This window comes from Semicossyphus pulcher, unplaced genomic scaffold (assembly GCF_022749685.1).
Source record: "Semicossyphus pulcher isolate SPU_LCO1_2020_fin unplaced genomic scaffold, fSemPul1.0.p SCAF_10, whole genome shotgun sequence".
NCBI lineage: Eukaryota > Metazoa > Chordata > Actinopteri > Labriformes > Labridae > Semicossyphus > Semicossyphus pulcher.
Window position 1 is genome coordinate 12,264,968 of NW_027211604.1, and position 14,593 is coordinate 12,279,560.

Genomic DNA, 14,593 nt, shown 5'->3' on the forward strand with positions numbered 1-14,593 from the left:
GAAGTATTAATATACCACTTTGCAATAATAAAGTAGCACCTGTACAGTAGATAGCAGATCCCACTAAGCTGCGAGTTCCACTTAGGCCAACATATTAATAAGAAACTACTGTTTTATTAAACTCTTTATTCTCTTGTATTATTCCAATCCGGTCTAGTGGGTGCTGTGTTTGTCTTTGAACATACCAGTAAAATTGTAATTGATTGGAATAAAAAATGTATTAGAGGACTTGTTTCTCAAATTCCCCAACTTTTTCAATAACACCTTTTATTTCACACCTTCATCTTATTGGTGTACCTGCTTGTTAGTTCATAATCATTCATCGTCAATGACTCATAACAGCCTTCACCTATTCTGTTAGTATATGTTCTGTCAATGTTGAAGTAGCAGATCAGCAAATGCAACAGAAATAGAACAAAATAACAAAAATCTTTACAAAACTTTTTATTTTATACTCAGAAAAAAAAAGCAGAAATTTCTATCAACTCAGCCTGAAAGATGTTTAAAAAAAGAAATCCACATCCATCTCCAAATCAGTCCTTTCGTCCCAAACTCCTCTATTCTTTTTGAGGTTTACTTTTTGTCCCCTTTTTCCTGTTGATTAAAAAAATAAAAATAATTAGTTCAAGTTATATTTTGATAAACATACAAGACTTGTGCCTCATGTTCCAACCTTTATCCCAAAGTGAATTCATTCCAGAAACATGATTCGCTATTTGAGCCATCTGACTGATCACGTACTTTTGAAATTATAACAGTATCTTAAAATTATTCTTTATTCTTTATATGTTTATCATCATTGTCTACCAGTGTCTTTTTTGATTTTCCTTTCAATGCAGCAAAAACTCACATTTTGCTATAACAGTTCACACTTGTGGCATTAAGAATAATTTCATCTGAAGAATGAAGAAAACATGGATGCATCTAAGACACAGAAACCAGCAAAAAAAATGAATGCAGAAAAAAAACCTGACTTTAATAAACATATATCATAAAGACATTATCAGATTAAAAATTCAGCTGTTATGGCAAAAAGAAGATGTAGTTAGACACCAACACAAACCCTCCTTACTTTTTTAGCTTGGCTCCAGATAATGTTGATCCCTTCCTCTGAGATGCCTTCTTGTGTTTTTCTGTGCCCGCTTCTTTCTGTGTTTTATTTCTTTTCTTCAGCCCCAGTCCTTTTGTCTTCTTTTCCCGCTTTGGCTGCTGAACCGCTGCTTGGTGTCCACTCTCTCCTTTCTGCTCTCCACCCGCTGCCTGCTTCTCTCCTTTCTGTCCTTTATTTGGTGCTTTGCCTTTTTTCTTCATTAAGAAGCGAGGAGTTGTGCAAATGGTGCTTCTCTTGGGCGGTCTCTTCTCAAGTCTCCGCTTTGCTTTGCTAAACATAACAACAAATACACGTAAACAGTTACATCTATAGAAACCAAAACTAAAACGCAGCAATTTAGCGAGAAATTACAGTGCAAAAAGGTCTCTATCATCTTTTACCTGTGTATCTTCTTGAAGCCAATCATGTAGTCGGGAACAGGACAGCCTGCTTGTTTTATGACATTAGCGATGCTGTTGAAATGCAAAGAGCAATTTATTCTGAGAGAAAGTGTAAATTGTAAAACCTCTCACAAAATAACATTTACCTCCATACAAAAAACAAACGACCATACAAACAGCTGAAGAGTCGAGTTTGTGACTTCTCTAAGTTTCATGTACCTGCGCAGCAGTGGTTTGTCATTTTCTGTGAAGAAGGTGATGGCCTTCCCCTGGTGTCCAGCTCGACCCGTCCTACCTGAGGAACAGGAAACAGAATCATATGTAAGGGAAGTAAAATTTGCTATGATGTCATTAAGTCATTAATAATTAACCAAACTGTGTCAAATGAAAGTTATTTAATAAAAATAACCTATTCGGTGGATGTACTCCACTGCGCTGGTGGGGAAGTCATAGTTCAGCACAAGGTTGACCCCTTTGAAGTCGATTCCTCTGGCGAGCAGAGCCGTGCAGATCAACACCCAGATCTTACCGGAGCGGAAGCTGTTCACCACGTTGTCCCTCTAACACAGAAAAGCGGCAGAGGAGGAGGATAAGTACAGAGTTGTGCTTGTGTGACAGACCGATAATACAGTGCAGTTAGAGTCTGTGTGTACCTGCTGCTGTGTGCGGTCTGCGTGGATCACGTCCACATTGATGCCTTCGTACACTAGCTCATGGAAGAGCTCCCGTGCTCGCTCTATAGACTGAACAAACACCAGCATGGGAGGCAGGAAACCCTGAAAACAGCAAGACGACATTCTTTCATTTAATCTTCTGTTGTACAGAAAAAGAGCGTCTGTTAATCTGTTTGTGCACTTCCATGTTAAATAGTCACAGTTTGGCTGTTGACTGTAACACCATTCATTTTAAAGTATATGGAGAATCCTAACCTTTTTGATGATGTCCCTCATGGCCACCAGTTTGCCGTTCTCCGTCCCAACAAACAGCAGCTCCTGTTCCACCGACTCGACGGCCGTATTTCTGAAAAGATTCAAATAAAATTATCTCTGAACTCAACATAAATCCACCATTTAAATAGCTCCAAGTGTAGGTTATTACCTGTGTCCAATATTCACGGACACCAGGTTGTCGAGGTTTAGGCGGCACCACTGCTCCACATCGGTCGTGCAGGTGGCGCTGAAGAAAGCTCTGCGCACCCTCGGACCAGAACAAGCCAGAAAGACGGAGGCGAGCTGCTCCCTGAAGCCCGTCTTACCGCCCTCGAACAGCTTATCGGACTCATCCACAACCAGCCACTCCACACTCAACACCAATCAATCATAACATTTAGCCGTTATTTGTTTGTTGATTTCATGTGCATCACATATTTATAATAAAACATTAACAGTCACATGATACAAAAGAAAAATATGAAGATAAAGCCGTACTTTTACATTTTTATATTTACATATGTAGAACTTCCCTCATACCTGCTGAGGTCGAGAGCTGGAGGATCCTGTTTGAGAAGGAAGACAAGTCTGTTTGGAGTGCTGACGAGTATGTCTGCACAGAGAAATATAAGCAAACAGTGAAGTTAATTATTACTTAAAGTTCAATTCATATTTTACCTCTTCTGTGAAAACATCTTTAATTTTTACCATATTTTTTGCTTGACTGTGGTCCATACTTCTTGGCTGCCAGAGAGGCTTTGTCGATGATGTGAACTCTGAATCCAACGCCCTCTGACAGGCGCAGCAGCTCTCTGTAAGTCTGAACAAGATTGAAATGTGTTAAAAAAAAAATGCAAATATGAAAGTATATAGCCAAGCCAAAACTTCCCTAAGTAAGCTCACCACATCTTCTAATAAAAAAGGCCATAATGGCAAACAAACTCTGTGTGTTTGAATGTGTGTGTGTGTTTGTACCTGACTGGCCAGTTCCCTGGTTGGGGAGATGACCACAGCTCTGAAGCCGAGGTTTGCCGGCTGCTGAAGGTGGGCGAGCAGCGGGAGACAGAAAGCCAAAGTCTTTCCTGATCCTGTAGGAGCGCAGGCCAGCAGCTCTCGACTCTAATCAAGAAACCAGCCACGGGTAAATCCTTCAAATACGACATCTGTAATCCGTTTACTAACCCCTGAATGTAAGAGTGTTTGCACTCACATGCATCATGAGCGGTATCGCCTGCATCTGTACTGGAGTTGGAGAGTTCAGCCCAGCATCTCTTAGGTTTTGAAGGATACGTGGGTTCAGACGATACTCCGACTGCAGCTCCTCAAATGTGCACACAGGGTCTGGCACGTCGCAGCCGTGCACATTTATACGGTGCTGAGAGCGAATGCGATTCACCTGAAATCAAATGAAGAAAGATGGATAGAGGATAAGGTCAACAAAGTAGTTCTGACAGAACCTCACAACACAAATAATAATTTTCTCCTTTTTTCAAATTTTAGGCCACGAGTTGTGCTTCTGTATAGACCTTTTCCTGATGAAGATGCTTCATCCTCTTCAGCGAGGATTTCTCCTTCCCGTCACTTGGCAGGTTTTGGACCTTTCTGTTCAGTGAGGAGGTCCAGGTGATGCCATTTCCTTCTGTGTTTTTCTGTGGTCCACTGCCAGCTTCAGTTAGACAGAAGACAGCAACAGGAGGTAGTCTTATTAATTACATTTCATGGATGCAAATCAAAGGTCATGAATTTAATATATTTGGGAAAACTTCAATAAATGACCACAGCCAGCTGCTAATCATTTGTTGCTGCAGCCAATCGCCTCCCCCTTTACCTTCCACCTCCAACTGGTTGCTTTTCTTCTTCTTCTTCTTCTTTGTCCTGACGTCTCTCTCTTCATCATTTTGCTTCCTTTTGCCTCCTACACTGGAATCACTTCCTACCATATATTCCTCTCCATCACAATCCTCCAAATCATCATCCTCTTCCAGTCCGGTAGAACTGCTCTGAGCTCTATTGGGTTGTCCTGTGCCAAAGAAATCGATCGCAGAGAGAGGATCCACTGACGCTTCCCCCCCAGACCTAGCAACCTTTAAAAATAAGAAACAGTACAGTCATTATAGTTGTCTGAAACACTTGTGTGTACAATTATCCCTTAAGAGTGCATCCAAACTACTTAAACTCCGAAAATAACTCGCAAAACAAACATATTGCAGTTTTACCCTAGTACAAATGGGGGATAGCTCGCGCTGCTCGTATCAGTCTATGTCGTTCTCTATATATAAACAACTACAAGAGTTAAGTTTACCTTAAACCGAGCGGCGTCTTGACCAAACCTCTTCAGGTCAAATTTAGCTCCTGATCCGAGTTTTCGAAACAACTCGAAGGCGTCCATACCTACAGCAGCAGCGTGGTCTGTAAGTGTACGGATCCAGACATTACTAATCAACATCCGGATCATCCACCGGCAGCAATTCTCCTCTGTGATCACTGGTGCCACCTACTGGCTGCTTTACACACAGGCCATACAGTCAATTGCATTCAATGAATCGTACATTAGGTTAAATCAGAAGGAATCGGACCACCAGCAACATAATTCAAGTGCAAAGGCAACTGAAAAGATTTATTGATAATCATAGAAAACATATTTCAATTTGGCCTCGTAATGTGTGCGAAGTAAAAATACACCACGGAAACCATTTATTTTGTTAAACCTGACAGACGGACCTAAACTGACACAATTATTGGAATACAGTCAGACTGAAACTTGAAACAAAATCATAGTGTTGTTGCCCAGATGTGGACGTACCTTTACTAAGGTAAAAATATCAGTATCACATTTTTCAAAATGTCCCATCACGTTTTTAAATGATGAACAAATGTACACAACTTAAATGTTTCAGATGGTAGAGGTCATTTTAATTACCTTACAACCTGCTACGCAAATTTATTTTATTATAATACATTTGAATTCATTTGTTGATTATATTTTGTATAAATAATTTAAAGCTGTCAACTAAATAAAGTGAGTGAAAAGTACAACATTTCCCTCTGAAATGTACAGGAGTGAAAGTATGCAGTAACAGAAAATAGAAGTACTTCAGTAAAGTACAATTACCTCAAAATTGCACTTGAGTACATGCAGATCTACAGATCGGAGTTGACTGCACCCCGATCTACAGATTCACTTTATGCATCACAATGATACTTAAAGATTAATTTACCTTCTGATTGTCGTTTCCTTTTTCTTTTTAATTCAGGGAGCATTATAATATAATATTGAATATTTTTCTTTTCATGAGACCTCAGATAACAGAATTGTATCCTTTTTGTGAATTTTGTGCGACAGGGGCGTGGAAGTGATGGTTTCTCTGCTTTGATAGTGACGTGTTACTGTCACACTTTTGCACTTTAGTGGTTAAAATATAAGGTCAACTTCAGGTAAACAGCATGTTTCAAAAAAGACCATATAAAAGATTTCTAAGACATCAACACCTTCTCTCTGTACACACTGTTTAATAAATGAGATCCCTGATGAGGCCAGTCTTTGCTCTTATAAACATGATTCACATCCTCCTCTTTCTCACAGGTGGATGTAGTAATAATGATGCGTTCACTGGTTCTAGCTTCCTCCTGATTAGTCAAATTAGCTTTAACGTTAGCCTCCTGGCTACGCGGGTCTCTCCAGCTTTTTGAGCCACCTAAAAAAAGTTGTCCAACACATAATTGTCTGAGTCAAAACCTTTGCCAGATGATTCTTTTTCTTCTTCTTCACTGGCTTCTAAATATATTTGCAGAACCTGGCATGGCACGGATTTAATCTGAAATAGCTTGCCTAGTAGTTAAGGTAACAGGTGTGCAATTATGGTGCAATTAAGACATTTTGACATTATGTTAAAAATGATGGGGTTTACATTACTAAACAGACGTCATTTTACTAAAAAAGGAGGGAAACAAAAGCTCTGGCACTCACAGAATCATGGATGACTCAGTTAAACGTGGGTAAACTGAGTCACCCATGATTCTGTGAGTGCCGGAGCTTTTTTTTCCTAGATTTGATTTTCTACCGAGCAACCGAAACGCCATTTTGAAACAAAGTTTGGAGTCGTGCGCGCGTCTACTGCTGTAGACATTTTACTAAAGCAACAATAACTAAATTAACATTTATTTTAGTTGGTTATAATTATGTTAATATGAAGGGTGAACAAAGGAATCCCCATCCTGCATGGGGTTGCTAGCAGCTGGGCTCCAGAAACCGCTTTCCCCGCCTTAAAGGCGGCCCTGCCTTGATCAGTCCAACCTGAAAGACTTGCCTTCAGTGCAGCAGCAGGATATTAGTCTCTTTAAGGCTCTTCACAAGTCTTTAGTATATCCTCCAGGAAATTAACCACTACCTCCTTTCCTATCTCCTCCTCTCCCTGTCCCTCCCCTTCAGACGTCAACCCCTTCAGTCTGATCAGGGTCTGCTGCAGACCTCCTATTCTCTGCTGAGGAGTGAAACTGTCCCCCACTGCATCCTTCTCTCCCTGTGCCCCCTCTCCACCTCCTCCACTTCCTTCCTCCGCTCTGACATATTTGATCAGATGCCCTTTGATGCCAATCCCCTCCTCCCCGTTTAGCAATGCTCCTATGGCGGGCATGTCCTGCGACTGGCTGAGGCTGAGCAGGTGCAGGAGAGCTTGTGAGAGTGTGTGTCGCAGGCTGGCGCTGTAGCGGTACTCTAAGAAGTCGTTTGTGTCCTCGCTGTTCTCCAGTGCCGTGGCAAGGGAACGCCACACACAGCTGAACCGCTTTGTGTCCCCGTAGCAGCAGCGGTGGGCGGGAACTGCCAGAGCAGCTGCAGACTTGATCCGCACCTTGAAGTTCTTACAGGAAGTGACGACGTGGCAGAGGGCAGAGAAAGCGTCAGAAGACCACGGAGCCGAGTCTGACAAAGAAAGAAAGAAACAGGAATGAGCTGGTAAGTTGTTACCCCTGTGTAAGATAAGTTATATTGAGAATGTGTTCAACCAGCTGTTGAGAATAAAAGCTTCTATCATTCCAAAATGTATACCACTCTGATGTCTATATGAAGCTAACTGTTAGGCAGCTATATGAGCTTAGCATAATGACTGTAAACACAAGAAACACAAGGAAAATGCCACCTGGCCCTGTCCAAAGCTAATTTCAGCATGAAAGCTAAAATGTATATGATTTTGAATTTTTTCTTTCCTGGTTAAGAGAATAAATCACATAAAGGCCAAACACGGGGTACAAACACTTACCGAGAGGCAGGGAGGGGTTTCTGAAAGCATTTCCCAATGCACAACAGGCATTCCATCTGACCTTCATGGTGGCCTCTGATTGGACAGTTTTAACTAGAGCACGCACAGCTTCTTCCAGCGGGCGCTGGAACGCAGAGCGAGTCAGCTGACTCTGACGCAGGAAATGAAGCAGATTCCCAAGTGCTCGCACCGCGTTAGACTTCACCTGAAGGAAAGGAGCAAGTTCAGAGAGGTGAGAGACAACCAAAGAGAAGGTGTGTCAGAACAAAAACAGGTAGTTAACAATTGTGAATGTTGTGTTTTGCTTGTGTGTAAAAGTGTGAATGCTCTCACCCTGTCTTTGTCGTCTGATGCTCGGGTAGCTGACTGCAACATCTTGAGCAGCAGCATGTCTGATAGCTCCTCCTGGAAGTCCACACCAACACTCTCCCTGAGAAAGACACAGAGGTATACTTTATTACAATACTATACTAAATCAGTTAACATTTCTTTATTAATGAGTTCATTGTTTTTTCTAAAGAATTCAGCCATAACTTTGTAACTAGGTTTTCTTACATATTAACAATAAGTGTGTCTGTGAGGTTGCCAAGGGACCAAGCGGCTTTGGCACGCACATTTGGAGATCGATCATCAAGAGCAGCAAGGATTGTGTTTGCTGTATCTGCCACAAACATCACGTCCTGAAAAGACAATAAAAAAGGAAAAAAAATTACGACCTGCAGAACAGATCCTTGAGGGATCAGAAGCATGTTAGTCAGTGGTACACGTGTGCACCTCTCTGAGACAGGGGAACAGTATGTAGACTCCCAAAGCCCTGACAGCTGCAGTCTTCACCAGGTAGTTGTCACTGTAGGTCAGCCCCAGCAACACAGTAATGCACATCAGCTGGGTCTTGTCCTTAAAAAAAAAAAAAGAAGATAGATGACGTTCCATGTTACAGGTACAGCTTGGCGACAATTAGGATTAGCTGTGTCAAAATGAAAAGAAGGGAAGCTCACAGGCAGCTGTGCAAAAGCCTGCGGCAGGATGGAGGAGAGCGTCTCGCAGGCGCTCGTCTGCAGCGTGGGATGCTGTTCATTCTGCAGCGCTCCGTTCAAGGGACCACTCAAGACATCAGACCAAAACTGCACCACCTATATCATTCACACATTCAGGTAGGAAACGAAGACACATTCATTTATCATAGTTTACTGACCTTCTAAGGGTGCTTTCACACCTAAAGTCCGTTTGTTTGATCCGAATCAAAGACCAAATTGTTACAATGTTGCATTTTGCCTCGGGTTTGGTTTGTGTTCACACGGCAGCTTTTACCAACGGACCAAAAGTTTTGACGCACGAGGAAACCGCTCTCTGATTGGTCAGAATGTCCATGTGGGAAAACTCCCTGAAGTAAACAGAGAGGGAGCGCACACTCCTCAATGTCACTCAACACGATCGCAGACTTTAATGTTTTGTTGTCTGAGTTTTTTTTTTTTACTTTTAACCGACATTTTTCCACAAATCGATCAGTTCCACTCTCCTTTAGTTTTTCACTCAACAGTTTAAATATGTCTGTATTGCTGTCCTCTACTCATCTTACTGCCTGGCTGTTTCTGCGAGTGTCAACAAGTGTCTGCATCCTATACTTGGTTTGGATCGCTTTCTCATCTACAGTGAACCAAATTCTGGGCCACTTGGAGGCGAACAAAGACCCCCGTTTTCAGGCGGACCAGAGTTTGTTTGTTTGATCAGCACCAAAGTTCGAGAATGCTTTAACACTACCACGAACCGACCCTCTAGTTACAAAGTAGCGACCCAGAAAAATTGCCATTAGAAAAATAAATAATCTTACAATCAATATAATGATCACCTTTGATTGGCTCTAGTCTTGGATTTGCCGAATCAGTGCATGTGAACATTATATCATCAAAGTAAGGGGCATTGAAAGTAGGAAATTATTTAATTAAAACAGGTCTTCCCTGATGATACTGTATGTCAAACAGTATCAGTTTGTACTCACTTGGCTCACTGGGACCCTCGAGCTCTCGGGCACATTGTTCTCTGCTCTGTACTGCTGGATTATTCCGGTCCCCAACTCCTCTAGTAACTAAGGAACAGATAGTGACAGAGATAGCACAGATCATAACCTATAATGGTTCCTAATGTCATTTCTAAATGTTTAATTGTTGTAATTTTATGCATTCTGTAAACAGATTCCCAATTTTTTAATTTACACAATTTGTAAGTCAAAAGCTTTAAAACAGGAGAGCAAAAAACGTCATCACACATGGAGTAAGAGAGACCGGAAGGTGTTACCTTTGCTCCGTGCAGCTGTATGGAGGGGTCCGTCTCTCTGAGGCAGCGAGCGCTTACCTGCCCGATCTCAAAGAGACATGTCTGGGCGAGAGAGTAGTAGCCCCGCACCAAGTGGGACATGACCTGAAACACAGTTTTCATCACACTCTCAGACTTCAGAAATGCCATATTCTATTGTCAGTTTCTGTCTCTCCCAATTTCTCTCACCTGTAGAGCTTCTAGTCGGACAGGGGAGGGCTCTAAAACAACACCTCCTCCTGTTCCAGCTCCGTCGCTCTCTGATTGGTCCTCTCTGGGCTGAGTCACCAGTGACACACACAGCTGCAGCAGCCACGGCGGGGCACTGTCCTCCTCCCCCGGCGTGTGAGGAACACGGGGTGAGTGTGAGCAAGAGCCCCGCTGGGAGAGTGTCGTGCGAGAGGGTGAGGACACTCCGTCCCGTTGTCTCCAGCTGAGGGCAGAGTCCTGCGGCGTGAACAAGCCAGTGCTGCTGCTACCCTCGGGCTGTCGGAGAAGGAGCTGCACCTCAGGGAGAGGAGCCTGAGTCGTCACCAGAGCCCCGTAAAGTGTCAGGACCGACACACGAACATTTGCATCTAAAGAGAGAGCAGTTGTATTAAAACACTGATATATTCGATATATTGTGTGCAGACATTTGAGTGAGCAGTTGAAAAGCAGACCTCTGTGGCGCACATAGGGACGCATCTGCTTCCAGAGCGGGCTGAGCAGACCAGGTCTGAGACGGTGGTATGGAGCGTTTGCCACCAGGTAGGCCAGACACTAAATGACAGGAAAGGTGCAGACAAGCTTAGGACAAAAACTTGCTTATGTGCTTTTATAGTCTAAATTTAGTAGGAGTAATTAGAACTTCTCTCCTGGGGAGTAGGAGGGAACACAGTTGCTATAGCACAAGAGAGAAACATTTCAACTGTTTTCTCTTACCTTTATGACCTGTGTGAGAGTCTGAGGGGAGGTTTCAGCCAGAAGCGCAAGACTGAGAGCACGATGCAGCTCTCTGACAGCTGTAGCCAGCGAGAAGGAGAGAGGGGTGTAAGATGTACGAGGAGACGCTGTGTCCTCAGCCACAGCCAGGAACTGACGGGAGCCATCCAACATGGCCGACAACACCTGGAGCGCACACGCACGCACCTGCAGGGAGAGAAAAAATGTAACAGAAATACACATCGGGGAAAACTATAACCAAAGTATATGAGGGTATGTTGTACCTTTGGTGAGGGGTCCTTAAGTATAATTGTGAGGAGAGTGAGCGGCGGCGGCCCCCCAATAGGAGAGTCTGGGATGAAGGAGGACCAGAACCCGTACAGAGTCCTCTTCTCTATACTTTTTACCACCGCTAGCAGACAGTGCAGAGCTCCCTGACGCACACGAGCGTGGTACAGTCTGAAAGACAGATTCAGAAAATGATATGCTACTCTTTCATGCAGTTTAGGTGCAACAATCTGCTTGTTGCAATAAAAGAGACAGTGATGACATGAAGAGATGCAGACAGTGTCTCTATGTACCTTAATTTGCTCTGTGCACTGCCCTCTGGGTCGGAAAACTCTGAGTCAGAACTGTTTTTTTTCCAGGAGGGGTAGAGGGACACGGCAGAGGACTTAAAGGGCTCTGCATCAGCTCTGCCTCCCTCTCTTCCTCCTCCTCTCTGAAGAGCAGACACTGCCTCCCTATCATCTTCCTCTCCATCATCCCCTCTGCCCCCCTCTGTGTTCGTCTTCTTCCCCTTTCCTCTGGGTCTCCTCTTTTTATTCTGCGGAGAGATATTAAACACATTACGACCAAAACTGTCCTTATCAAAACTTATAACAAAAATGAAAGCAAGACAGGGCAGCGTTTATTTTAGAGCACATTTCAAACACAGAGCAGAGGTATTTTAAGTGTGTTACATAGGCAAAGAAATGGCTAAAAGCATACAGAAACAAATTGTAGTTCCATGCAGAACACATGAGGGCTTGCCTTACCCCTGAGGCTTTGCCTGAAACAGCGGCATCCTTTGGTCCTTCAGAGGGTTTTGGCATTTCGGCGGGTTTTGATGCAGGGAGACTTTCATACTGAGGAAGAGGTGCTGGGTAAAGCACAGCTGGCCACTCGACATTTACACCTGGAGCACCCTGGAACATGAACCTCTGCAGAAAACATATAACTACAATTTAAACTTCCATGTAGCAGTTGTACAGGGAAAAGGACAAAAAGTATTAAAGCGATTAATAAAAAAAAATCAGCAAATGTTTTCTTTTTGTACCTTAAGCAAGGCCAGTACAGAGCCGAGCTCCTCCCCTCCCCCAAATTTCCATTTTCCACCTGAGAGACAACACTGAAGTCCCTTCAGCGCTGCCTGGATCACCTGCACAGTGGACACAAGGAAATGCAATGGTCAGCAACGATGAAATGTATTTTCCCTGACTAAAACGATTGATGAATCGCACCAGTTATCCGCACCATGCAGTAGAAGAGTTCATCAGTGGCGGGAGGTTTGGGTGACTGCAGTGTTTTCTGGAAGACGCTGAAAGATACAGTTCTGTACTGATCGTCCAAAGGTGGCTGACCAGGGATCCTGCAGAAAAGGTGACCATATGTCATTGGTTACTTAAACATGATTAGGCTCGGTTGTAATTGTTTTAGTGTTTGACAGCTTTACAATGACCAGACACTTGTTAAGGCTCAGAAAAGTCATAATTCTCTAAAGGTTCATCACTACTTTAGTTCACAAATCTACAATATTGCTTAATTCATTAAAACGCTAAAGCCTACCTAAGACAAATGTTGGCCATACAGTTAAGAGCAACGCGGCGCAACTCCATATTTGACTGAGATGGGGAACTATACAGCAACAGGACTCCATCTTCACGCAGCAAGTCGCTGAGGTGCTGTGAAAAAGAACAACTCAAATTAAATATCATACCGTGATCATATACTAAAATATAATTTAACAAAGCTTGTGTAGATATTTACCTGGTGGCATTGAGGTCCATTTCCATACACTATTGTTGAGAGTGCCAAGAGGATATCTGAGTGTGTCCAAGTACTGCACACTTTCAATGCATTGGTTGTATATTTCACCAATATATCTAATGTGCGCTCGTCCATTATTACCTTCAGAAACAGTAATAAACAGAAAGTAAGATTAACCAAGACATGGCCAGCTCGACTCAGAAAGTACAGTACATTTAATGTGATTTAGTGCTCAGTCATGGTGAGTACAGGAATGGTCGTGTAGCATAAGCTCCACTCTTAAAAGGGTACTTGTTACCTTGAGCTGGTTGAGTAGATGATGCATAACCTGGCAGAGTTTGATTACTAAATGTTCCTGACTCAGCGGCACAAGACAGCTGACGTGCTTCAGCAGACTGCAGACTTCCTGAAATGGAAAAAAAGAAGCAAAATCAGAAATGTCTTTCAAAACAAAAACAAAAAAAACAAAACTTGGATTTCACAAATGCTGACTTTATTGATTGACTAGAAGCTTGGTGCTGATGTGAAGACACAAACAGAAAAGGCTAATTATTTAGCCTTTATATATTTTTAAGAATCTTAGTTTGAACTTTATTTTTGTTGCTGACAGACTGTTTGGACTCTTAATCTAGTGATAGGGTGCTGTGTAGATAGCTAAGGTGTTACATAGGAGCTAGTGTTTACTATTGTTGTCACAGGTTTTAGGAAACACTGAGCTATGTGATAATAAATAAGTGGTATATCTCTGAGTTACCTCTGGTCGGATGTTGATACTGGGGTCGAAGGTTTTGTTGTAGTTTTCGGACAGGAGCTGGTCAAACAGCAGGTTGAGACCCTCCCTGAGTTGGCCTGAGTCTGCCCGCAGTGCTCTGAGTTTTGTGGCGCACCTGGTGAACTGTTTCTCGGCGTCCGAAGGAGAGCCGAGCTTCCAGCCGTCCGTCCCGAGTGGGGTGAACGGGGCGGCCTCCGCGGACAGAGGCACCGCAGGGAAAACAGGGACATCACTGCGGCTCATCAGGGCCGGTGACAACCCGGTTTGAGCCGCCATACTTTTAGACTCGGAAGTATTTACTTTCTTGGTGGTTCTCGCTTCTTATTGCAAGTCTGACTTCCATATGTCGAGCTCATTACTGCCCCTACAGTGTAAACCAGAAAGCACCTGCGGTTTCTTCGCCTCCAGAAAAAAACAAACTACCCTAAATTACACTTGAAGCAAAACCTTACAGTTAAAATGTACCCTTTCAGATATTACCACATAGTCCTACATTAAAAAAGTAGAGATATTCAAATAAAGAATATAAAGAAATATTAAGCAGTTAGTTCTGACCAAGTATAATCTGACAAGAGCCATTCCTTGAGCGTTGATATAAAGTACAATAGCATGGCGACTTGTACCAATCCGCTTCAGGTTACATCAAACATCTTTATCTAAATTGACCAGACACACAGGCCAATAAAGCAACTGTCAGCAGTCTCTTATTAGACTGGTTGAATAATAAATGCAAACATACAGATAAATGTTCATTATGCAGAGTAGCTGGTCTATGGTTACCTGTCGATACACAATGCAAAAGAAAATGCAGAAAAATGTTTGTGTTGCTTTTAACTGTTGAAGTAGTTGTGTTGGCGGAGCCTACTTACGATTACCTT

General features: G+C 42.9%; 2 protein-coding genes across 2 annotated transcripts; both read right to left on the reverse strand.

Moving 5' to 3' along the window:
• Positions 1-349: 349 nt before the first annotated feature.
• ddx52 (DEAD (Asp-Glu-Ala-Asp) box polypeptide 52) lies at positions 350-4,827 on the reverse strand. The gene is made up of 15 exons (XM_069672690.1): positions 4,723-4,827; positions 4,249-4,504; positions 3,947-4,086; positions 3,631-3,816; positions 3,396-3,539; positions 3,129-3,240; positions 2,961-3,033; positions 2,590-2,793; positions 2,421-2,511; positions 2,145-2,267; positions 1,901-2,051; positions 1,711-1,786; positions 1,492-1,563; positions 1,073-1,381; positions 350-594 (listed from the first exon to the last, which is right to left on the reverse strand). The coding sequence occupies exons 1-15, from the start codon at positions 4,807-4,809 to the stop codon at positions 558-560; spliced, it is 2,061 nt and encodes a 686-aa protein (XP_069528791.1). The 5' UTR covers positions 4,810-4,827; the 3' UTR covers positions 350-557.
• Positions 4,828-6,469: 1,642 nt separating this feature from the next.
• Positions 6,470-13,991, reverse strand: heatr6 (HEAT repeat containing 6). Its single transcript, XM_069673494.1, has 20 exons — positions 13,698-13,991; positions 13,242-13,349; positions 12,944-13,084; positions 12,743-12,858; positions 12,431-12,545; positions 12,234-12,335; positions 11,953-12,117; positions 11,497-11,741; positions 11,200-11,374; positions 10,916-11,122; positions 10,654-10,753; positions 10,181-10,569; positions 9,974-10,096; positions 9,678-9,764; positions 8,677-8,811; positions 8,453-8,575; positions 8,234-8,358; positions 8,012-8,108; positions 7,679-7,883; positions 6,470-7,341 (listed from the first exon to the last, which is right to left on the reverse strand). Exons 1-20 carry the CDS (start codon positions 13,989-13,991, stop codon positions 6,758-6,760), a joined length of 3,636 nt encoding a protein of 1,211 aa, XP_069529595.1. The 3' UTR covers positions 6,470-6,757.
• Positions 13,992-14,593: the final 602 nt, after the last annotated feature.